At 43.5% G+C, this 25,790-nt stretch overlaps 1 protein-coding gene across 1 annotated transcript in view; it reads right to left on the bottom strand.

Annotated features, from left to right (window-relative positions):
- Positions 1 to 5,716: 5,716 nt before the first annotated feature.
- Positions 5,717 to 25,790, bottom strand: part of RRAS2 (RAS related 2) — a 92,186-nt gene continuing 72,112 nt past the window's right edge. Inside the window, exons 2-6 of the mRNA XM_038765351.1 lie at positions 22,193 to 22,280; positions 20,338 to 20,440; positions 16,953 to 17,061; positions 9,256 to 9,374; positions 5,717 to 7,105 (exon numbers count right to left, since the gene is read on the bottom strand). Of these exons, the coding sequence (XP_038621279.1) occupies positions 7,018 to 7,105; positions 9,256 to 9,374; positions 16,953 to 17,061; positions 20,338 to 20,440; positions 22,193 to 22,280 (507 nt within the window). The 3' untranslated portion in view covers positions 5,717 to 7,017. The remainder of the gene's footprint in view (positions 7,106 to 9,255; positions 9,375 to 16,952; positions 17,062 to 20,337; positions 20,441 to 22,192; positions 22,281 to 25,790) is intronic.

Raw genomic sequence — 25,790 nt, forward strand, 5'->3', positions numbered from 1 at the left:
CTAAATTTGGGTATAACAATAATAATAGTGGTATTTGTTATGCGCTTACTATGTGTCAACCACTGCAATGAGTGCTGTGGTAAATAAAAGATAATCAGCATGGCATAGTGGCTAGAGAATGAGCCTAGGAGACAGAGGGTCATGGGTTCTAATCCTAACTCCACCACTTACCTCCTTTGTGGCTTTGTGACATCTCTGTGTCTCAGTTACCTCTTCTGTGAAATGGGGATTGAGACTGTGAACTCCACAAGGGACAGGGACTGTGTCCAACCCAATTTGCTTGTATCCACCCCAGCGCTTAGGAGAGTTCCTGGCACATATTAAGCGCTTAATAAATGCCACAATTATTATTATTATCATCAGCCCTACATAGGGCTTACAGTCTAAGTAGGAAGGAGAACAGGCTTGAATCACCATTTTACAGTTGAAGAAACAGGGACATGGAGAAGTTAAGTGACTTGCCCAGGGTCACACAGCAGGGACGTGGCAGAGTTGGGATTAGAACCCAAGTCCTCTGATTCCCAGGTCCAGGCTCCTTCCGCAAGACACTGCTAGTGAAAGCACAAAAATGCAAGAGGCATGAAAAAATGGATTTTGAATTATCCAATGTTTTTATTCAACACCAACTGTTTTTCAACTATCCACTAGGCAGAGAGCCATTTCAAACTGCCCCCTAATCTGAATAAACCAACGTGTGTTCAACATCACCATCGTATTGAGTTTGCTACAGAGTTGGCCTCCATCATCATCATCGTCAATCGTATTTATTGAGTGCTTACTGTGTGCAGAGCACTGTACTAAGCGCTTGGGAAGTACAAGTTGGCAACATATACAGTCCCTACCCAACAGTGGGCTCACCTCCTTGCCTAGAGCCCCCCCAAAGTAGAGGGCTTTAAGAGTATCCTTATCTGTATATTTCTGTCGAGTTTTTCCCTCACATCAGAAAGATTGTTAATCAAACCACTTTATCCTGTTTTCCTATGAGGTAAGAAAGAAAGCAGTGTGACCTAGTGGTGAGAGCATAAGCCTAGAAGCAGAGGAGCCAGAGGAGAAATTCAGTTCTGTCACTTGTCTCCTTTGGGCCCTTGGCCAACCATTGAAACTTCCCTGTCCAAGCCCTCCTTTCCTCTTCTCCCACTCCCTTCTGTCACCCCGATGTGCTCCCTTTATTCATCCCCCCTCCCAGCCCCACAGCTCTTATGTACATATCTGTCATTTATTTATATTAATGCCTGCCTCTCCGTCTAGACGGCAAGTTCATTGAGGCAGGGAAAGTCTGTTTATTGTACTCTACTCTCCCACGCACTTAGTACAGTGCTTTGCACACAGTAAGCACTCAATAGATATGACTTGTTTTGTTGCCTGTCTCCCCCTTCTACACTGTGAGCCTGTTGCTGGGTAGGGACTGTCTCTATATGTTGCCAACTTGTAGTTCCCAAGCGCTTAGTACAGTGCTCTCCACTCAGTAAGTGCTCAATAAATGATTGAATGAACGATTGAATGAATGAACTGAGCCTCGGTCACCTCTTCTGAAAAATGGGGATTAAATACCCCTCCCTCCAATTTATGCCGTGAGCCCCACGTGGGACATGGACTGTATCTGACCTGATTCTCTTTGTATCTACCCCAATGCTTAGTACAGTGACTGGCACATAGTATTTAACAAACACCTTTAAAAAAAAAGAGGTGAGAGAAGATTATTAATAGAAGGCTTTTAGAAGGGTGTTCCATTAAGTCATGGGAAAAAGTTCTGTTTCTTCCATACATTAACATTCAGACAAGCTTTGTGCCCATTGGCACTAAAATAATGTCCCATTTTTTCTCTCCACTCCGGGCTGTATATCCCAGGCTGTTAAGACTGACTGACATCATGTTCATCCCCTCTAGACTGTAAGCTCGTTGTGGGCAGGGAATGTGCATGTTTGTTGTTGTATTGTATTCTCCCAAGCACCTAGTACAGTGCTCTGCACACAGTCGGTGCTCAAATACGACAATGAATCATCATCATCATCAACAGTATTTATTGAGCACCGACTGTGTGCAGACCATTGTTCCGAGTTGTTGGGAGAGTACAATACCCCAGAATTGGTAGACTTGTTCCCTGCCAACAATGTTGTTATATTGTACTCTCCCAAATGCTTAGTAGAGTGCTCTGCACACAGTAAGCGCTCAATAAATACGACTGAATGAATGAACAAGCTCACAGTTAATGTTCCAAAAGACAGGATCCCATAATCTGCAAAAGACAGCAGTGCTGGCTCTGCCCCCAAATAACAATTCAACTATATAAATATAATATATATGTTCTATTAAAATCCAAATTTCCCAATTCTTCTCAGGACCAGGGCCAGGATTTGGCAACAGGAATATCGATTGAGGGGCCCAAAGATAATAATAATGATAGCATTTATTAAGCGTTTACTATGTGCAAAGCACTGTTCTAAGCGCTGGGGGGGATACAAGGTGATCAGGTTGTCCCACGTGGGGCTCACAGTCTCCATCCCCATTTTACAGAGGAGGTAACAGGCACAGAGAAGTTAAGTGACTTGCCCAAAGTCACACTGCTGGCAATTGGTAGAGCCGGGATTTGAACCCATGACCTCTGACTCCAAAGCCCGGGCTCTTTCCACTGAGCCACGCTGCTTCTCTGTGGGTAGCGAGAAGGCATCCTTTACACTGGTCTTTCCTGTCTGTGAGCCCCTGGAACCACTTTCACAGGTTATAGGCGGGGCCCATTTGAGACTCGTTACAGAGGTGAGATTTGCTGGCATAGGTCTTCTACCAGGAAGTCTCACTCACTTCTAGAAGTGAGGCAAGAATTCAGGGTTTCCCTTTGAGCCTGGAATGAATGAAATTTGAACTCTCCTCCCTGCTGGCAAGACGAACATTTTGGAAACTTGTTACCTCAAACATTCTGAAGGCCACAGATAGCAACAATATTTGCCAGGCGTTTATTGCTTCTCTACTTAGGAGAGACTGGAGTAGAGCAAGAAGCGAGACAGATCTCACATGTAAGAACCTTTAGGATGGGGTGTTGAATGTTGGTGAAATGGCCCCGTTGTCCTCCTAGCTTGGGCAATGCAAAGGACTGGGCCGACTGCCATCTTTGCAGCACTTCCATGTCTGCTGCTAAGGCTTCTGGGTTTTTTATAATTGTGGTTTTTGTTAAGTGTATCAGGAACTGTACTAAACACTGGGGGGGCTACATGCAAATTGGGTTGGATATGGTCTCTGCCCCACATGAGGCTCACAGTCTCAATCCCCATTTTACAGACCAGGTGAGTGAGGGACAGAGAAGTGAAGTGACTTGCCCAAGGTCGCACAGCTGACACAGTTGGCCATTACTCCCATCTTTTTGTTTTTTTCTTGTTTTTATAGTATTTGTTAAGCGCTTACAATGTGCCAAGCGCTGAACTCAGTGCTGGGGTAGATTCGAGATAATTGGGTTGAGTCCCTGTCCCCTATAGGGTTCACTGTCTTAATCCCCATTTGACAGACGAGGGAACTGAGGCACACAAAAGGAAGTGACTTGCCTAAGGTCACACAGCACATAAATGACAGAGCCAGGATTAGAATCCAGGTCCCATTTTCTACTCTACCGTCCTCCTCCCACCCAACTGCTCTTCTCTCTCATTCAATTGTATTCACTGAGTGCTTCCTGTGTGCAGAATACCATACTAAGCTCATTGGAAAGCACAATACAATACAGTGGCAGACACAATCCCTACCCACACAGGGGGTTTTCAGTATTCAGGGGGAGACACTGAACTCTGCCAGGAGAGGTGGGTAAAGGTAGCATCTGGGTTTTCACTGCGAACCCATATAAGATGCCTCCTTTCTCAATGTCCTTTTCTTTCTCCCTGATCATCATTCAGCCAGTGGCATTTATTGAGCGCTTTTTAAATGGTATTTTTTAAGCCCTTACTATGCACCAAGCACTGTTCTGATTAATACAAATTAATTCTTTCAATTGTACTTATTGAGTGCCTACTATGTGCAAAAATCAATCAGATTGGACACAGTCCCTGTCCCAGGTGGAACTCAACAGTCTAAGTAAGGGAGAACAGGTACTGAATCCCATTTATTTATTTTTTTACAGTTGAGGAAATTGAGGCACAGAGAAGTGAAGTGATTTGCCCAAGGTCACAGAGCAGGCAAGTGGTGGAGCTGGGATGAGAATGCAGGTCTTCTGACTCCCAGGCCCGACCTCTTTCCACTAACTCAGGCTGCTTATTGTGTGCAGGACACTTAATTAAGCACTTGGGAAAGAACAAAAGTCAGTAAGCATGCTTCCTGCTCTTCATCAGTTTGCCATCAAAAGCCTGCCATGGTGGTTTGGTGGGCAGCGGAGGATATCATATTGCACTCTCTCAAGCACTTAGTACAGTGCTTTGCACACAGTAAAGCACGATAAATAAAACTGACAATGAATAAATGGATACTGGGAATTCGGCAAGAGAGAAAAGACAGTCATGTGGAGAAAGGGAATACCAACAGCCTACACTTCTATTTCAAACTCATTTACCTCTTGTGATTATAAGGGAAAGAGATCTTAAATTGCTTTTTCAGGTGAGAGTTAGCGGTGGGCTGTGGGTACTTAAAGAGAAGTTGGGGAAGCGAATTATACATCAGCTCATTAAAATTCTGGGTAAAGTAAAGAACATCTAATCCCACCTCCTCCACTGGTCTGCTGTGTGACCATGGGTAAGTCACTTCTCTGTGCTTCAGTTACTTCATCTGAAAAATGGGGATCGAGACTGTGAGCCCCATGTGGGACAGGGACTGTGTCCACCCCAATTTGCTTGTATCCACCCCAGCGCTTAGTCAGTGCCTGGCACATAGTAAGCACTTAAACACCACAATTATTATTATTATCATTACGACGGTTAAATTTAGAGGTTCCTTTCCACTGAACTCTTAATGCAGGGAAATTTTCTTGAATGGTCTACTTCGTTCCACAATGTCTGGGGTGAAACAAACGAGATTCTGGATCCTTATGAAGTACATTACATTGTCCTCTCCCAAGCACTTAGTACAGTTCTCTGCGCACAATAAGCATCCAAAAAATTCATTTGATTGTTCAACTGATTGATAGATAATCCAAATGTATTTTATGAGTGTCAAGCATCTCACCCTTTAAGGGAGGCTTCTGTGAAAAAACAATCACCTAAACTTCTAAAAACTGCATCCTTCTATTCGGATACACTCTCTTACCCTCTCAGTACACTGCCACAGAACCACATAACCACAACCGACCCTAGTTTGAGAGTCAAATCCATCCCGATTCCACAGACTGAGATTTCAACTGGCAGTCTTCATCGTGTTCTTTGGCTGCCAGGGCTGAAATACGACGGAGTGGGAAGAGGTTCAGTACTAGAGTTCAAGTAACTCGCCTTGGACGACTTCCGATCCACCCCATCTTTATCCGCCCCCTTGAAGTTGGTTGATCCTTAAGGAGCATAGCACAGATGATGGGACGGGGCATCGGGGGTAGCCATCGGGGGAGAACTTAGATCATCTTTAATTCTAGCACCTAAAGCTACGCACAGGTTCGTTTTATCAGTTTCATGGGGCTGGTGGACCCATTCGGTATGGTGACAGCCATGCAATACCATTTCATAACACTTAATAACTTAAAAGAAATTAGGGAACACACTCTTGAACTGATTAAAACCCAGATCCACTAGGACTCAAAAATCAGAAGCCATCCACATTTACTAATAGTAAAAAGTCTTGAACCGTTTAATACTTGACGTTTAAATGATCCATCTCTAGGAAGGGACACCAGAAATAATTTTCAATCTCCACCCTGTTAGTTGAACTCTGTGTAGTAGGGTTGGCCAGCAGAGAACTGGAGGGGATGGGGGCATGGGGGTTCAAGCAAAGCCAGAACAGTACGGAAAAAAGTTCCGTACAGGGTTGGCAACTTCCACACATGATTTTTGTCAGGTAAAAGTGAACTGTGAGAATTAAATACTCATCTTTACATATACACAAGTTATGCCGTGAAAGCATATTGGTTTACAAACATATAAAAATACTTGTTAACTAGTTTGATAAGAAAATAATGTATAAAAGTATATAGCAAAAACATTTAATCATCTCTGGCCCTGGAAAGATAATTTCCATTTTTTTTTATATTACATCAAAACAAAAGAAAAAAAAACAACTACAGTTTCAGTTTTCTTGAATCCCTTACCCAGAAACACTTGAATCAAAGGAAGACAGACAGGCATGATTAGTTTTCCCCTGACACACATATGAAAACATCTTAAAAAAACCAGAAATGGCTAAGTCCAGAATGAGCCCAGGTGTTTGGCCACATAGTTTTTAACAACAAAAACAATAATACAATAGCAATAATAATAGTAGTAGTAGTAGTAGGAATAGCCCCACAACTGTACTGGATTCATAAAATAAATACAGTAGACTATCTTGTGTTTTGGCCACTGGAAAACCCAAGCCGCAGCATTAGCAGGGTCTGAGACCCTTATTTTTGCTGACATAATTCAGTGTGTTTAAGGCAAAGAAGTTGAAATCAAAATTCTAGTTGATGGGGAGGAAAAGAAAGCTCAGTGACACTCTGTTTGTCTCAAAAAACTCTTTAGGCCCAGAATAGGATGAGAGTAGATGATGTGGTGGTGTCAGAAGTTACAAAAGAATTATTTCATGGAAGATGATTTCACCTTGGCAAACAATTTAGCTCGCAGGGCTGCTTCATCTATTCGCTGACTAAAGGCTTACGTAAACCCTGAAAATAATAAAACTTTTTTTAAAGAAAAAGAAAGAGGAAAGAGGTGGTCTTAGAGAAGCAGCCTTAGTGTTTTGTTTTAGTTTGTCCTTAAAAATGGCCAGAACATCTTCAAGGACTGGATTTAGCCAGCTTCTTCTACTAAGGCTAACCTGGTGGCTGTATGACATGCATGTCTAAGGCTAAAAAGATACCCAAAATGATGTAAACTGGAGGGAGGAAGGGAAGGGTTTTCTGGCAGTCGATAGCTAGAATTCATGGGATTCTTAGAAAATGACACAATGGCAGCCTTTCTTGTCTTTTTCTTTCCGTGCTGGTTCGGGCGAAGGAGGACATTCTTGCTCTTGAAATTTTCTGTGGACAGAAAAACATTTTTGAAATTAATGGCGCCTGGAGTAATAATATTTCCACATGTCTGTGTAGTGCACGGACTGCGTTCAACCTGATTAGCTTGTATCTCCCCCAGTGCTTAGTATAATGCCTGGAATATAGTAATATTACTACAGAGAGCTTTTTTTTCCCAAGTGAGAGTGAGAATTTTGCTCAAGTAAAGCACACATTTTAATACAGTTTTCTGTGCTTTCACAGCCTAGAGAGCCTCACCATGGTTGACAAATGCCCAGCTATCATAAGCTAATTCATGAGATTATTTTAATCAATAAAAAATAGAATCTAGGAGGCTTACGTAGCTTAGTTCCATTTAGTTTCACTCAAATCAATTCTCCATTAACACTTGTAATATTTAACTCGTATCTACCCCAGCGCTTAGAATAGGGCTTGACACACAGTAAGCGCTTTAACAACAACAACAAAAATGCCCTAATTATTATGAAAACACTTTTGCCTCCAGACTATGAAGCTCTCAGGGGTTAGATTTTGTGATTGCCTGAAAGCACCATAGAGATGAAACCAAAACAGAAATGTCAAAAAGGCGGTGATGGGAACTTTGTTTTGAGGAAGGAGTCTCACGTGAGTTAATGTGAAATCCTCCCGGTCTTTTTTGCTTCTTTGATTAAAGAAACAAAGTTGCTCTTGGTTGACTGTTGGTTCTTTTCTTCACTGGAAGGGGGGAGCCCGCGGGGAGGGCTGAGGGTGCCCAGGGGAGCTCAGTGGTGGGGACTCAGGACGGTGAAGGAAAGTGGCCCCCAGTTGAATCCTGGCTCCTTCCCCTGCTCAGAAGGCTGACTGGCTGGAGAAGCGCAGCCCCAGGAGATGGGGTTCAGGTGCCTGTGGGACCTGCGCTGGAACCCAAGTTTCCTCCCAGCACCCTCAGGGCCATTCACCTGCCAAACAACCCTGTTCAAGAAAGATCGACCTGACACTGCCAGAACAGGGACAGCACTGGATTTGAAGCCATGTGGCCTAGTGGATAGAGCGCTGGCCTGGGAGTCAGAAGGACCTGCGTTCTAATCCCGGCTCTGACGCTTGCCTGCTGTGTGACCATGGCCAAGTCACTTCACTCCTCCTCTGTCTCAGGTACCTCATCTGTAAAATGGGGATTAAGATTGTGAGCCCCACGTAGGGCATGGAATGTGTCCAACCTGATCAGTTTGTATCGACCTCAGAGCTTAGTATAGTGCCTGGCATATAGTAAGTTCAAATATCATTTAAAAAAAGGCCAAATCCCTAAAAGTCACATGCTTCAAAAAGGAAAGAGCGATCATTCTTCCAAACCCCTGTGCTGCTGGCTTCTTCTTCCTGTCTCTAAATAATAGTAATGATAATAATAACACTGATTATATTTGGTAAGAGCTTAACTATGTGTCAGACATTGTACAAAACTCTGGAGTGGATACAAGTAAATAGGGTTGGACACAGACCCTGTCCCACGTGGGGTTCACAGTCTAAATCCCCATTTTACAGATGAGGTAACTGAGGCTCAGAGAAGTGAAGTGACTTGCCCAAGGTCACACTGGCCTCCCTGCCTGTGTCTCAGAGCCAGCCGATTCCCAGGATTTCACCTAGGAAGGTTGATGTTGTGTGACTTGACCCGGATCCAGAAAGCAGAACTCTGGGATCCCCAAGAACGTGATGAGAAGGGCCGGTTCCCAGAGATTTTCGTTTTCAGTGGCCTTCAGCCACTGCTTGGTTCTGTTGAGGCTCCTCACAGTCCCCCGTCAATGACAAGCATTGAGTAATATCCGTTTTCCTTTTTCCATTTACTGCACAAAACCTGAAGCTAAAACCTAGTGGACAACATTCATGAAACCAGGTTTTTATTATTATTATTATTATTATTATCATTCTTATTATTAATAATAATAATAATGGCATTTGTTAAGCGCTTTCTATGTGCCAAGCACTGTTCTAAGCACTGGGGTAGATTCAAGGTAATCAGGTTGGACACAGTCCCAGTCTCCCATGGGGCTCCCAGGCTCAATCCCCATTTTACAGATAAGGCAACTGAGGCAAAGAGAAGTGAAGTGTCTTGCCCAAGGTCACACAGCAGACAAGTGGCGGAGCCGGGATTAGAACCCATGCTTATCCCCGAGCTTCTAGCCTACCTTATAACCCTGACGAGTTCATGGAAAGCTTGGTCTACATTCATTCTAATTTTGGCTGATGCTTCCATATATGTGACTTTTAGTTGTCGCGCTAGTTGTTGTCCCTCTTCTTGTGTTACCTGAAATTGAAAAACGAACATCCAGGTTAGAGCTGAGGCACGGACAAATAACAGAAGCTTTAGGGAAGGCTGTCTCTCATAAGCTCATAATTTTGAAGTCTATTTTAAAATGCATGTGACGCCATGTTCCTTCCAATGCAACCAAGTCATCAGGCTTTTCCTAAGTGCTCAGTACAGTGCTCTGCACCTAGTTAATGTGCAGTAAATACCACTGATTGACTTGGCTACAAATAATGGATGCAGTACACTTGTGTTTATGTGGTCTGAACAAGTCAGCAACCACTCTACCTCTAAAAACTAAAGCATTCTCAATCAGCGGATGGTATTTCTTGAGTGCTTACTAACCACATGGTAAAGGACAATACAACAAATTAGCAAACACATTCTAAAAGGCCATGCTGCTAATAGGGAAGCAGCTTGGTCAAATGGAAAGAGCACAGGCCTGGGAGCCTGAGTTCTAATCCCGACTCTACCAACTGCTCTGCCAATTGCTAGCTGTGTGACCCTGGGCAAGTCGCTTAACTTCTTTGAGCCTCAGTTTGTTTCCTCGACTGTAAAATGGGGATTCAACACCTGTTCTCCTTCCCGCTTAACAGTGTGAGCCCCATGTGGGACAGGGGCTGTATCTGACCTAATTGACTTGTACTTACCCAGCGCTCAGAACACTGTTTGATACATAGTTCATGCTTAATGAGTACCATCAAACCAACATTCCCTGTCCATAAACGCAGTAAACCCTCAGGCTTCCCAAGTACATTGATGATGACACCATTGCTCCAACCACCAGGAAAATAGTTCAGTGATGTCTCGTGGAAGCTTCCCCTCCACCTTAGAAGAGGTACTTCTCAAAGCCCAAAAGTGAGCCATTCAAGCGTGATAACTGATTGGCACATTGACCTTTGGATGCTGTTTACCCTAATGATGGTATTTAATAAGCACTGTGCTAGACACAAGCTAATCAGATCAGACCCACAAATCAGCCTAATAATAATGATGATACTTGTTAAGCACTTGCTATGTGCCAAGCACTGTTCTAAGCACTGGGGTAGATACAAGGTTATCAGGTTGTCCCATGTGGGGCTCAATCTTAATGCTCATTTTACAGGCCCAGAGAAGTTACATGACTTGCCCAAAGTCACACAGCTGACAAGTGGCTTACCTGGGATTAGAACCCAGGACTTCTGACTTCCAAGCCCGTGCTCTTTCCATTAAGCCTTGCTGCCCAATGCAGGGCTCAGACACTAAGGGGGAGGGAGACCATGTATTTCATCCTCAATTGACAGATGAGGACACTGAGGCCTGGAGTCATTTAATGATTTGTTCAGCCCCAACCAGCAGGCAAGTAGCAGGGCTGGGAACGGGACCCCGGTCTTCCTGCTCTTTTCATGAGCCCAAACTGCTTCCACTATTAAAGGAAACTACTCAAAAGGAAAGTAAAAATGAAGACTGGAAACCTGCAACTTCGTTTTCCCACAAGCCTTTCCTCAGCCAGCTTTACTGGCTATTGGCCTCCTGGCTCAGTGGAAAGAGCACAGGCTTTGGAGTCAGAAGTCATGGGTTCAAATCCCAGCTCTGCCACTTGTCAGCTGTGTGACTTTGGACAAGTCACTTAACTTCTCTGGGCCTCAGTTAACTCAACTGTAAAATGGGAATTAAGACTGTGAGCCCCCCATGGGACAACCTGATCACCTTGTAACCTCTCCAGCGCTTAGAACAGTGCTTTGCACATAGTAAGTGCTTAATAAATGCCATTATTATTACTGGTTGTCTTTCCCCTCAGTTCTCATTGACGAGATAAACAAACACTTTGAGGCAAACTAACTCAGGTCCTTCACTCGAGATAAAATAAGACCAAGCCCATTACAAGAATGGCAGGAGGGCCCAAGGGAGGGGGGCAGGGGGAAGAGAGGGGACGAATCATCCGTCTACATAAAAATAATACACCACTATGATCTCATACTTCATTGGTTCATCGCTTTAAAAAAAGGCCGGCATAAATCTATGCAAGTTTCTTCCAGGAACCAAGGTCAGAAAGAACTGGACAAATCACTCACAGTGTGAAACAAAAACATCAGCAGTATATAAAGCGGCTTTGTGAACCCTTGAACAACAACATATGGCCCAATTAGATCTAATGACTTCTAGTAGCAATTCTGTAGCCAAAGCTAACAAAAAGGAAACATAAAAGGACGCCCCTGTCTGGGATCACATGACAAAAACACACACAGGGGAATGTCTTTGCTTTTACTAAGCCAGAAATCCACAAGAGACTGGGGAATGTACAAAATGTCTAGACTCAGTTCACACAAACAAAACCCAAAGTTTTTTTTTTTAAAAAATCTGCTCAGATCCACGAAGTAACCCCAGTCTACCCAATGAACGCCTTTCATTCATTCATTCATTCAATCGTATTTATTGAGCGCTTACTGTGTGCAGAGCACTGTACTAAGCGCTTGGGAAGTACAAGTTGGCAACATATAGAGACGGTCCCGACCCAACAGTGGGCTCACAGTCTAGAAGGGGGAGACAGACAACAAAACATATTAACAAAATAAAATAAATAGAATAAATATGTACAAGTAAAATAAATAGAGTAATAAATATGTACAAACATGTGTACACATATACAGGTGCTGTGGGGAGGGGAAGGAGGTAAGGCGGGGGATGGAGAGGGGGAAGGGGGGAAACGAAAGAGGGGGCTCAGTCTGGGAAGGCCTCCTGGAGGAGGTGAGCTCTCAGTAGAACATGCTAATTGTATGCAGATTAACCTAAATCTACTATTTATCAAGTGAACACCTCAGGCTAGTTTTGGAATTGGGCATTAACCCTTTCAAGATCAGTTCACAGAAGTTGGGGGGACAGAAGGATATTTGGTTCGACTATTATTTTTTTTCCTTCAGGGCAAGATGGGTATCTTTTGGAGGTCTAATACTGTCACAGTCTAGACTCATTAAGAATATGCCGGATTAATAAATAAATTCAAAAAAAATTAGAGTAGGTTGGTTTGGGCAAAAGACGCGCTGTTACAAGAATCACTGCTTACATTTCTGAGAAACCTGATAAGCTGATCTTGAATGACCTCATAAAATTAACTGCAAGGCTCCCAACTGAGCACTGATAGCACAAGAGCTGTATTCCTTGAAATATCGATTCATCTTTCTACGTGGCTACTCTAGACTCCACATTTCACTCAAAATAGCCTGCAGTCACTCAAATTCACAGTGTGCACCAGTCGTTCACTTCCATGGGATAAAAATATCTGGCTTCCTCCGGTTCACTCATACTACAAAAGGACACCAAATCTGGTTAATAGTCCATTCTGAATGTGGGGGAGACAGATGAGGGTTGAGGATTCTTGGGCAATTTGGCTGCAGAACTGCCACAAGAATAATCATCAGTAACAAAGAGCTCCCCTGATTTTCAATTTAAACACCACGGAAAAGGAAGCTATTGCACTGCTGCCCAAAATTCTACAAAAGTAATTCTAATTATAACCAACTCCAAGAGCGCATCCAAAATCATCTGTTAATTTTAAAATCTTTAAGACGACCTATTTTTAAAGACTGGAGTCAATTAAGAGAACAAAGCTGCTTTAGTGCTGGGAAAAATAAAATGTCAAAAATAAAAATAACCTTAAAAACAACTGCCGCTTTTTTTCTCTTCTTCCTCCCTGCTGCTGCCTCTGGGATTTAGGGTAGGTGGGGCTCATGGATGCATCTCTGCCTGGCAATGGCATTTTACTGCCACCATGAGGGGGAAGGGGGGACCGGAGTACCCCAGAGTCACTGAGGTTGGGGTACTAAGGCAAGCGCTTAGTACAGTGCTCAAGCGCTTAATACAGTGCTCTGCAAACAGTAAGCGCTCAATAAATACGATTGATTGACTGATTGTCCTATGTCAGCTTCTCTCGACTTCAAGCGTCCAAGCTTAGAGTTTACGCTAGAGAAGAATGTGTCGGTTATACTGTTGTGTTGTACTCTCCCATGTGTCTGTTTATTGTTTTACTGTGTACCCTCCCAAGCGCTCAGTACAGTGCTCTGCACTCAGCGCTCAATACTCGGCTCTGCTCACAGTAAGCACTCAATAAATATGACTGACTGACTGACTGACTTGAGCCAACCGGAAGTTTGTCCTGAAGAGAAACCAAGGGTAGAAAATGGAAACGTGACCTAGTGGAAAGAGCGTGGCACAGGTAATCAGAGGATCTGGGTTATAATCCAGACTCTGCCAGTTGCCAGCTGGGTGACCTTGGGCAAGTCACTTAATTTCTCTAATGCCTCATTTTCCTCATCTGTAAAGTTGGGCTTCAATGCCTGTTCACCCTCTTCCTTAGCCTACAGGCCGGCCACAAGAGGGAGAGGGGCAGTGTTCGATAATAACAATAATGGCATTTATTAAGTGCTTACGATGTGCAAAGCACTGTTCAAAGCGCTGGGGAGGTTACAAGGTGATCAGGTTGTCCCACAGGGGGCTCACAGTCTTAATCCCCATTTTACAGATGAGGTAACTGAGGCACAGAGAAGTTAAGTGACTTATCCAAAGTCACACAGATGATAATTGGCAAAGCCGGGTTTAGAACCCATGACCTCTGACTCCAAAGCCTGTGCTCTTTCCACTGAGCCACGCTGCTTCTACCCCAGCTCTTAGAACAGTGCTTGACAAAGAATATAAGTGCTTAACAAACATGATAATAATAATAGCAATTAAAATAATAATCTTGGGGGAAGTGAGGTTGATATATCTCTGATTTGATTTGCTATTTTGAAATTCTTTGTTGTCTACTGAAATACCATTGGGGACAGAGGTTTTGAGGGGACTTTGTAAATGTCTTTGGGTGGTTTTTAAATGGTATTTGTTAAGTGCTAACTACATGTCAGACTGTTCATCCAAACTGCTACCACATTAATACAAGCACTTATCCTTTCCCTCAGTCTCCTTGCTGACCTCCCTGCCCCTATTTCTCCCCGTTTCTGTCCATACTTTGCTCTGCTGCCTGGATCTTTTTTTTTTTAATGGTATTTGGTCATTTATGGTATTTGTTAAGTGCTTACTATGTGCCAGGCACTTTAGTAAGCAGTGGGATAGATACAAGGTTGTCAGGTTGGGCACAGTCCCTATCCCACATGGGGCTCAGACTCTTAAATCCCCATTTTACAGATGAGGTAACTGAGGCACAGAGAAGGAAGTGACTTGTCCAAGGTCACTCAGCAGACAAGTGGCAGAGCCGGAATTTGAACTCAGATCCTTCAGACTCCCAGGCCCAGGCTCTATCCACTAGGCCACTGTGCTTCTACAAATGTTCAAGCCATGTTTCCCCACTCCTTAAGAACCTCCGGTGGTTGTCCACCCAGCTCCGACTGAAACAGAAACTCTTTACCATCCACTTTAAAGCCCTCAATAACCTTGCCCCCTCCTATCTCACCTCACTTCTTTCCCACTACAACTCAGCCCACACACTTTGCTCTTTTAATGGAGGTTCTTGAGAAGTAGGGAAATAGGGACTGAACAGTTTTGTATCAAAATGATCTGGGCAGCAAACAAAAGTATGGAGTGGAATGGGGAGAGGCAGGAGGCAGGAAGGTCAGCGAGGAGGCTGATGTAATAATCACAGCAGGATAGGAGAAGTGGATTAACGAAGTGGCAGTGTTGATGGAAAGCAAAGTTCAATCAGTTCAAACAATGAGGAAACAGATTTCCCCTGCCAACCATCTATGTTAGATTTCTAACTTGGTTGCCCAAGACTTCTGGGGCAAACGGAGATACAGATTCCACGACTCTGGTCACCCCCCTCTAAATGGGATTTGCTTTGTGATGGTCAAAGTCAGGGTTCCAAGCTCGCCCTTTGCACCAGGAAGATAACTAAAAGTGGTCCAATGTGCAAAATTCATCTTGACCTACTTCTGCTGCTCTTCCTACTTAACATTGATGCTCAAAAGACCCCATTATTTAACTAAGTTGACTTTCCTTGCCCTCTCCACAAATTTCTGGCTCACTGTGCTTCGAGGCTCTGATAAATGGCAAAAATCACAATGAAATTGAGAGAAAAATGCAGTGCATGGGACAGGATCTTAGTGGTATGAAGTGTAAGGCAAAAAAATGAGCATGAGGGGCAGCAACCCCTCAGCAGCCATTTCATCTTTGCGATGAGGACCCGCGGGTACATGGAGTTGGGAGCCTGATAGGGCAGAAAGAGGTGAGAAAGACTGACAGTCTGAAATGATCGGCTGCAGGCTGATTTGTGGACAGGGACAATTTTGTGGACAGGGACAAGCCCGGGTAGTCAGAATTGGGCCATCCCTGAAGCAAACATAATATTCACAATATTATGCAGGGACACTCAAAATGGTGACTGGAAGAACCATTGTTCTTGTTGTTGTTCCCATTGTTGGGAAAGGAAAGCTGTCCTTCAACTAAAGTTATGAAAATACCAACTATTAAAGTCCTTCCAACCGTGCCAGCTTCAGTGACTAATCAGAAATCTACTTCTCCCCATCATATAAAGAAAGAACAGGCTATTGGAGATTTTCAACTCTAGTCAGAATTTAATATTTTACTTAGTATTCTTCTCTTTCTTGGTAGAGAAGAATCAAGTCTATTGGTCTAGTGGAAAGAGCACAGACTTGGAAGTCGGAGGTTCCGCGCCATCTGCTTTGCGACCTTGGGCAAGTCACTTTAACTGATCTGTGGCTCAGTTACCTCATCTGTAAAATGGGGATTAATTCCTACTTCCTCCTACTTAAAATGAGAGCCCCATTTGGGAGAGGGGCTGTGTTTAACCTGATTAACTTGTATCTATCCCAGCATTTAGAACAGTGCTTGGCACACAGTAAGCTCTTAATAAATACTATAATAATAGTAATAATTTTTATTATTTCACAAGGAGATATTGGGAACCCAAACCACACAACTCAATTTGAGCATTCTCTCACAATATTCAACTTAAAACAAAGAAGATGGTTTAATAAAACTAAAGTTACAATTCAGAAGTAATCCTGTACTTCCGCAAGTATTCAATACTCACTTCCATTATGAACTTGCAGTAATACTAAGAGTCTGAGGGAAAGGGTAATAAAAGTTGGTCAGATTTTAAAACTGTCTGCAAAGCTGTGTGAAAAATATAATCAATGACATTTACTGAGTGCTTACTGTGTGCAGAGCACTGTACTGAGCATTTGGAAGAATGCAATAAGACAGAGTTGGTAGTCATGTTCCTTGCCTGCAACGGGCTTACACTTAGCAAAAGAACTATTTTTTTCTTTATTTCGCACCTGGAAGTATCTTTTGGCATCTTTTGGTATCTTCTGGGACATGGTGTGTCCCATGTCACACACCAAAATTTAAAGCAATCAATATTTATTAAGCAGCTACTATGTGAACAGCATTGTATTAAGCCCTTGAGAGAGTACCACAAAATTAGCGGACATGATCCCTGCCCTAAGAGAGCTGACAATCTACTCAGATGCTGAAATAAATTGCAGATGAGGCAGATACGGCAGAAGGAAAAAGCGATATGCAAACAGCATCCAACCTGGGTGACTTAGTAACAACTATTCTTTCAATTTTGTGATTGTTTCTTACCTGTCTTTGATGGTCGAGATCGGCTTTGTTACCAACTAGAATCATTGGAAACTCATCACGATCCTTCACTCTGAGAATCTGTCTCTGAAACTTATATACTTCTTCAAAACTAGAAGAAAATACACACACACAAAAAGTGAATCAGCTGACCAGAATTATCTTAGGGCACGTGTCAAAACATAACAATGAGCAATTCGCAGAAGTCATTTTGATTCATAAAGTTGTGGGGAATTTCCCCTGCCCCTCTCAAGAAAAAAAAAAGGCTAAGTTGTGATACAGGTCTGAGTAAGAGACTGGAGGCGATAACTGCATTATTGACATTCGTGTAAATTGATGTGGAGACTGAACACTACCCAAGTTAAAAAAAATGCACTGTTGATCGCCACATAATCTCTTGCAGACCTTTTGGGGTAACAGCTCCCCCAAAAAGCTCCTATTGGTTTGAAGAATATACGTCGTGTCAAACGCTTTAGGAATAACTTCATTGGTTGGGGGGGGGGGGGGGCGATGATTGAGCCAAATTCCACCCCCACTAGCCAATATGCCTCAGGCTAAGTTAACTCTCTCTCTTTTCATTGTACACCATTAGAGATACTTTAATAATAATAATATCAACAATAATAGCACTTGTTAAGCATTTCCTGTGTGCCAAGCACTGGGGTAGATACAAGTTAATCAGGTTGGACACAGTCTCTGTCCCTCAGGGGGCTCACAGTTTTAATCCCCATTTTACAGATAAGGAAACTGAGGTACAGAAAAGTGAAGTGACTTTCCCAAGGTCACATGGCAGACAACTGGCAGAGCTGGGATTAGAACCCAGGCCCTTCTGACTCTCAGGCCTGTGACCTATCCATTATGCCATGTCAGAAAGCAGAGGGAAGTGAGGTAACCTTTTGTCTAGTACTTCTGCATCCTCCAGACCTTCCCACTGGCTTGACCCAGAAGGGGAGAACTTCTGGGAAGTGTGGTTCTTTGGCCTCTAACTTTCTAGCTAACTTTGTGAGGAGGAAAAAAAAAATGACAGCTTATGGACATGTGTCAGCCTGCTTGTGGTATTTAGGTTTTGTTTTCTTCTTTCCTGTTTCTTCTAGCTACATCTGTCATTTCTGAATGTTTCCCTTCCCATTTCCTCCTGGCAGTCAGTGAAGAACCTAAGGAATACAGCAGAGACGAGCATCTATCTCAGCAGTGAACAAAGGCAAGTGGCTGAACTTCTGACTCCCAGGCCTGTGATCTATCTACTAGCCCACTGCTGCTTCTCCCAGTAAACACCATAGCAATTGAATACTTCAAAGCTCCTTGTGTAAATCAGCCTTAATTTTCTTCCAGGTCCTCAGATGTTTCCAAAAGGGCTAGCTAGGCCTATAGCTGGGAGGATGTCAGGCACAAAATAGGGCACGTCTGCCGGCTGGAAACAGCATGCTGAGAAGCAGCATGGCATAGTGGCTAGAGCACAGGCCTAGGAATCAGAAGGTCATGGGTTCTAATCCCAGCTCCACCGCTTGTCTGCTGTGTGACCTTGGGCAAGTCAGGATGCTTCTCTGGGCCTCAGTTACCTCATCTGTAAAATGGGGATTGAGAAAGAGCCCCACATGGGACAGGGACTGGGTCCCACTCAATTTGCTTGTATCCTCCTAAGTGCTTGGTATAGTGCCTGGCACATAGTCAGTGGGGCAATCATATTTATTGAGCGCTTACTGTGTGCAGAGCACTGTACTGAGCACTTGGGAGAGTATAATATAACAATAAACAGACATATTCCTTGTCCATGAGTTTACAGTCTAGAGAGGGAGACAGATATTAAAATAAATAAATTACAGATAGGGACATAAGTGCTGTGGGGCTGGAAGGCTAGAGAATTCTGTTAAGTACTCACTGGCACCTCCTCCATCTGTTGCTCAGAGATGTGTCTGCTCATGATAAGGTGGTAGAATGACCTAGCCGAGAGTGTCAGTCAACTGTATTTACTGAGCGCTTACTATGTGCAGAGCACTATACTAAAAGCTTGGGAGAGTACACTATAACAATAAACAGATACATTCCCTGCCTATAATGAGCTTACAGTCTACAGGGAGCACCAGATTGGTAGTCAAGAAACCCAGCCTCTAGCTCCATCTCCGTCGCTTGCCTGCCGTGTGACCTTGGACACGTCACTTCTGCTTACCTCAGCTTCCTCTGCTGTAGAATGGGGATGAGATACCCACTCTACCTCTTGTGCATGGTGAATGAACCGGGAAAGGGCCCAACAGACATCTAAGGCCCAGGAGCTATTCTACAACCGCGGGGTTCCAGAGAAGAATCCAGCTGCATCTGTACATTGGATGTGAGCATCTCACTCGACAACGGGTAATACACCAGATCAGGGCACAGCAAGGTTACTTGGGGAAGTGGGCACAAAGTGAAGTGCTGTTCCACTACCACAGAAATTTCCCTAGCCTAACCAACAATCTCCCTGTTAGCCACAGGGGACCAAGCAAGGGCCTGGTTGTCCCATGGCAACCTGTCATCACTACTGAATCTAAACTCAAGTGCAGCTCCTGATGCCACAACAACCACCTCAACAGCGCATGCGCGTGGGACAATCTGTGTGCAAACAATGTGAATGGGGCTCTTAATAATAATAATGATGGCATTTATTTAGCACTTACTATGGGCAAAGCACCGTTCTAAGCGCAGGGGAGGTTACAAGGTGATCAGGTGGTCCCATGGGGGGCTCACAATCCTAATCCCCATTTTACAGATGAGGGAACTGAGGCACAGAGAAGTTAAGTGACTTGCCCAAAGTCACACAGCTGACAATTAGTGGAGCTGGGATTCGAACTCATGAACTCTGAATCCAAAGCCCATGCTCTTTTCACTGAGCCACGCTGCTTCCCCATCAGCATGGGCTCTTGGTCCCATGCTGATCTCTTCAACTACACAAACACCCATGGGTGAACTTCCCCGTCGTGGATAGCACCTTCTTATGTGAACATACAACAATAACAATGATATTTGTTAAGTGCTTACTATGTGCCAGGCACTGTATTAAGGGCTGGGGTGGATACAAGCAAATTGGGATGGACATAGTCCCTGTCCCCAATGTGGCTCACAATCTCAATCCCCATTTTACAGATGAGGTAACTGAGGCCCAGAGAAGTGGAGTGAATTGCCCAAGGCTACACCGCAGACAAGTAGCAGAGCCAGAATTAGAATCCATGACCTTCTGACTTCCAAACCCTCTACACCACGATGCTGGATGTAAAGTTATGCCTCCATTCCTAGGTGTAGGCGTGCATACATTTAAAGGGTCTAAAAATGATAATACTTGGGCTTTTGATTAAAAAAAAGAGCTTAATGGAAATTCTCAGGCCGGTGGAAGTACCTTTTAAAGAAACTCACATACCTTCCTCGGTCAGTGACTGAGAAGACCAAAAGGAAACCTTCTCCAGTCCTCATGTACTGTTCTCGCATAGCCCCAAACTCTTCTTGTCCTGCTGTATCCAGAACTGCATAAAACGGAAAGAAAATAGGGACTGATTTGTCTGCATCCCTTCTCCAGTAGCAGTGGGCCTCCCCAAAAGTCCAGACTGAATAAACAATAATAGCAGCAATAGTAATGATAATAATAATAATAATGATATTTAAGTGCTTCTATGTGCCAAGCACTGTACTAAGCACTTAGAACAGTGCCCAGTGCTTAGAACAGTGCTTTGCACATAGTAAGCACTTAACAAATGCCATCATCATTATTATTATTATTATTATTACTAGGTAACTGAATTGGACATAGTCCCTGTCCCACATAGGGCTCACAGTCTTAATCCCCATTTTACAGGTGAGGTAACAGGCACAGAGAAGCTAAGTGACTTGTCCAAGGTCACAGAGAAGTGGCAGAGCTGGGATTAGAACTCAGGTCCTTCTGACTCCCAGGCCCGTGTTCTCTCCACCAGGCCACGATGATTCTCGTGCCTGGCCCTCTCTTTCTTCCTCAAAACATCAATCAAAAGGATTTACTGAGGACTTACTTTCTGCAGAACACTGTACTAAGCGCAATAGAGTTAGTAGACATGATCCCTCCCCTCAGGGAGCTTACACTCTAGATGGGGAGCCAGACACTACAGTCAATTACAAGTAGGAGGAATCAATCCCCTCAAAGTAATGAGCCAACATATATGCTAATCCCTGGCCATTTCCAAAGCATCTCTTAAATGTCTGGTAAAACCTTAGTGGGAAAATTTCCTTGAAAATTCAAAATGAAAATTGCTCAAGCTGAGACAGAATAATAATAATAATGATGGCATTTGTTAAGCGCTTACTATGTGCAAAGCACTGTTCTAAGCACTGGGGGGGATACAAGGTGATCAGGTTGTCCCATGTGGGGCTCACAGTCTTAATCCCCAGTTAACAGATGAGGTAACTGAGGCTCAGAAGTTAAGTGACTTGCCCAAGGTCATACAGCAGACAGGTGGCGGAGCCAGGATTCGAACCCATGAACTCTGACTCCAAAGCCCTTACTCTTTCCACTGAGCCACGCTGCTTCTCTATTCTATTCTGAATGCTCTCGGTCATTTTTCATGGAAAGAAACAGAAGAGAAAGGATACTGAATTGGGAAATTCCCTAGTGAAGAGTTGGCTCTATAGGTAAAATCCCAATTTTTATAGTTATGTTATAGTTTCCATCAGGAAAATGCATGGATGGAATCCATCCTTAAAGCTCTCCAACAGAAAACATGCATCAAAAATATGGGACTTTTATATGACGAGAAAAATGCAGTTATGCAAAAGAGTTAAGCCAACAAATAATGTTTAAGCAAACTTGTGAAAAACAAAACAGGAATGATTTATTTAAACATATCTGGGTCACTCAGAATGCTTAAACAAGATGTGGTGGCTATCCCAGCCCAATATAAAAGATTTTCAAGATGATATATTCAAAATCAAGTCTCACTCAGATAATTTTGGAAAAGTCTGAAAGGTTAACCCATTTGCTCAATACATTTAACACTCCAAATTCAATGAACAGTGTAGACTGGTACAAGAAGCAGGGCAAATGTGATAATCAACTTTATACTTGAGGTTTCAAAGTGACCTTGTCTGAATACTAGAAAATAAATTCATGAAAAATAATAGCAGGCTTGATTTTGGGACAGTTCTGAAAGTACAGAATTTGTCACCAAAATAAGATCTTTAAATAAACTAAGTTATGATACATTTATAAAGGGCTTTAGAGACTAGAGATTGAAACAAAAATAACTTACTATCTAGCCGAGCAGCTCTGTCATCTATCACACACTGTTTGGTATAAGAATCTTCAATTGTGGGATCATAATCTGTGACAAAATAGGACTGTAAGAAAGAAAAAACAGCAACATTTTAGAATTTATGTTTTATGTGGAAACAGAGAACTCATTAATGCCTTTATTCATTCATCAATTATCAAGGCAAAGTGGAACAGAGAAGGGGATAGTTTCCGGCCAAGAAAAAAAAAAATATCCATGTTATCTTTCATCTGAATCAACGTCACCAGCATACTGCTACAGCAAAGCTATCAGTTATGAGGCTATCAGTTAGGTCAATACCACTCAGCCTTGATAAGGTGAATTTATGCAGAATACCACGATATGATAGCTGTTTACCGATATGATAGCTGTTAACCAGCCACCCTCTGAGCAATGTGGAGGCTCCCTTATAACAGGTCCTCGGTTTCTACAGGCTCCTTGCCCCATTCATCCCTGTGCCTCCCCAAAAGTGAGGTCGGTGGACAGTGAAGCCAGTGGAACAGGCAGTGGAGAAGCAGTGTAGCCCAGTGGATAGAGCATAGGCCTAGGAATTGGAAGGACCTGAGTTCTAATCATAGCTCTGCCACTTGTCTGCTGGGTGACCTTGGGCAAGTCGCATCACTTCTCTGGGCCTCAGTTACCTCCTCTGTAAAATGGGGATTAAGATTGTGAGTCCCAGGTGGGGACATGGACTGTGTCCAACCTGATTAGCTTGTATCTACTCTGGCACTTAACAGGGCCTGGCACATAATAAGTGCTAAATGAATACCATGAAAAAAAAAATAGGTGTTGGTGCATGGCTGGGCCACAGTCTGACTCATGTCTACAGACTCCTTCTTCACAATAACATTTTGAGAAGATTCTGACATCTTGTCACTTGAAGCGTACCTGAGTACCCTGTCGATTCTTGATTGGGGCTACCCTTTGTCACCCATGGTGGGAGAAGAGTTTTAAACCAAGGCTACATTCAGGGGAAAGGAAGAAGGCCATAAAGGAGAGCAGAGAAACAAGAAGAAGCAGGCTTAAACCCACTGCCGATGAGACTAGACTCAGCTTTACCTCACGTCCTCAAAGTGATATCAATAACAATAATAATAATCACGGTATTTGTTGAGCGCTTATTGTGTGCCAGCCACCGTCCTAAGCCCTGGGGTGGGTACAAGTAAACTGGGTTGGACACAATTCCTCTCTCACATGGGGCTCACAGCCTCAATCCCCATTTTACAGATGAGGTAACTGAGGAACAGAGAAGTGAAGTGACTTGTCCAAGGTCACACATTAGACACATGGCAGAGTTGGCATTAGAACCCAGGCCTTCTGACTCCCAGGCCCATGCTCTATCTACGAGGTAGGGGAAAGTGAGGGAGCACCAGCACCACTGGCTTCAAACCACTAGCTGTTTCACACATAACTACTGTTCAGCCTTTATTCCCCAGCCCTCATGCCTCCTTTCTCCAAAGATGTCTGAACCGTATGTGGCTTGCAACTCTGTCGCCTCCAACCTCTTGCTCCCCTGGCCTTAGGCTTCCTCCCTTGCAGCCTCGACCAGATCATCTCTCTCCATTTTCAAAGCTCTCCTACATCCCCACCTCCTCCAGGCAGCGTTCCCTGAGTAATTCTCCACATTGCAGCCCCCACCACCCCGACCAAGCCCTCTTTTCCCTGGCTCCTTCTCCCTTATGCATCGTTTAAGTACTTGGATCTGTGACCTTTGGACATTTGATATTCTCCCCACCTCCCACCCCACAGTACTTATGCACATAGCTTTAAATTATATATTATATGCATTAAATATATTATAAATTACTTATTAATATTAATGACTTTTTCTCCCTCTAGACTGTAACCTCATTACAGATAACCTATTACCTTCCACTGAGGTAATTCACCCCAATCTCGACACACTGCCCAGACTTTTCTTCAGACACTCCTCTCACTGTATCCAGAGAGACACGTATTGTCAGTGGAATTTTCCCCTAATTCTGCTGTATTGTAACCTCCCAAGAGCTTAGTATAGTGCTCTGCACATAGTAAGCACCCAATAAATTCCATTAATTGATTGACTGATTGTGGTCACCTCGACCCAACGCCACCTTTTTGCCCTTAGGCATTTCATTTCTTTTCATTTCTTCATTTCATAAAGTAGCATGGCATAGTGGATAGAGCACAGGCCTGGGAGTCAGGCATTCATGGGTTCTAATTCTGGCTCCGCCACTTGTCTCCAGTGTGACTTTGGGCAAGTCACTTCATTTCCTCTGTGCCTCAGTTACCTCACTTGTAAAATGGGGATTGAGACTGTGAGCCCCATCTGAGACAGGGACTGTGTCGAACCCAATGTGCCTGTATTCACCCTAGCGCTTTGAACAGTGCCTGGCACAAAGTAAGCGCTTAACAAATGCCATGATTATTATTTTTATTATTATTTCTAAACATGGCAGTCACATGAGCAATTCAGTGCTCTCCTGCCACCCAACCTCTAGGGTCCACCTCTCGGGGCAGATCCACTCTACCCTCTCTCACCAGAGATTCCCACTGGCCCTCCAGTCCAGGCCGGAAACAACTCAGAAGAGCAGCTGCCCGTGTCCTCCTACACTTTTAGAATGTGAAAAAGGTCCCCATCGTGGCCACACCTGGGACTTCATCTAAGGTATGAAACGCCTGAAATCCAGCTGCTCTTTTGGAGTTGGCATCTTTTTTTTTCTTTCTCCAATCAACGGAATTTTACTGAACGCTTACCGTGTGCAGAGCACTATACTAAGCACTTGGGAAAATAGAAGAGAGTTGGAACATACATTCCTGGTCCACAAGGAGTTTAGAGGCAAAACCTTATGAGGTTACCAGTTAGGTAAATATGGTACAGCCTTCACAGGGCAAATTTATGCAGAATAACACAATGTGGTTATTATTTATCACCTTTTTATCATTTTGTTCACCCAGCCTTGAAATGGAAAATGTACACAGAATAATATACAGCGGTTGCTATTTATCAATTTTTATCTGTTCGTTCACCCTTCCTTGTGTGTCTGTCACCAAGCCCCTTGCCCCTCCTTATTCTTAGACTGGAAGACCCTTGGGGGACAAGAATAATCCCCCCTCTCGACTGTATGCTCATTGTGGGCAGGGAACATGTCTACCAACTCTGTTATATTGTACTCTTTCAAGCGCTTAGTACAGTGCTCAGTAAGCGCTCAATACAATTGACTGATTATACTGCATCCATGTACTTCTTTCCCAGAACTAGTAGTGTGCTTTGCGCATAGTAAGCACTTAAGAAATCCCACTGGAAGGTGATGGTATACCACTTAGTATTTTTACCAAGAAATCTCTAGGGATATACTACCAGAACGATTGCAGATGGAGAGTGGGGTGTTCTGGGAGAGATGTACCCAAGGAGTCACTATGGGTTGGAGTTGGCTCAATAGCAAAAGACAAGACTACTTCTACCCTTAGCATTTATGTACCTATGCAAATTGTACATTAATTTGTTCTCCTATAACATGTATTTTGCATTCTTGATGAACCTGACATTAAGGAAAACTCCCACTGTGTTAACTCACCCTGCTCCTGACATACGAGC

The sequence above is a fragment of the Tachyglossus aculeatus genome, chromosome 22 (assembly GCF_015852505.1).
Source record: "Tachyglossus aculeatus isolate mTacAcu1 chromosome 22, mTacAcu1.pri, whole genome shotgun sequence".
NCBI lineage: Eukaryota > Metazoa > Chordata > Mammalia > Monotremata > Tachyglossidae > Tachyglossus > Tachyglossus aculeatus.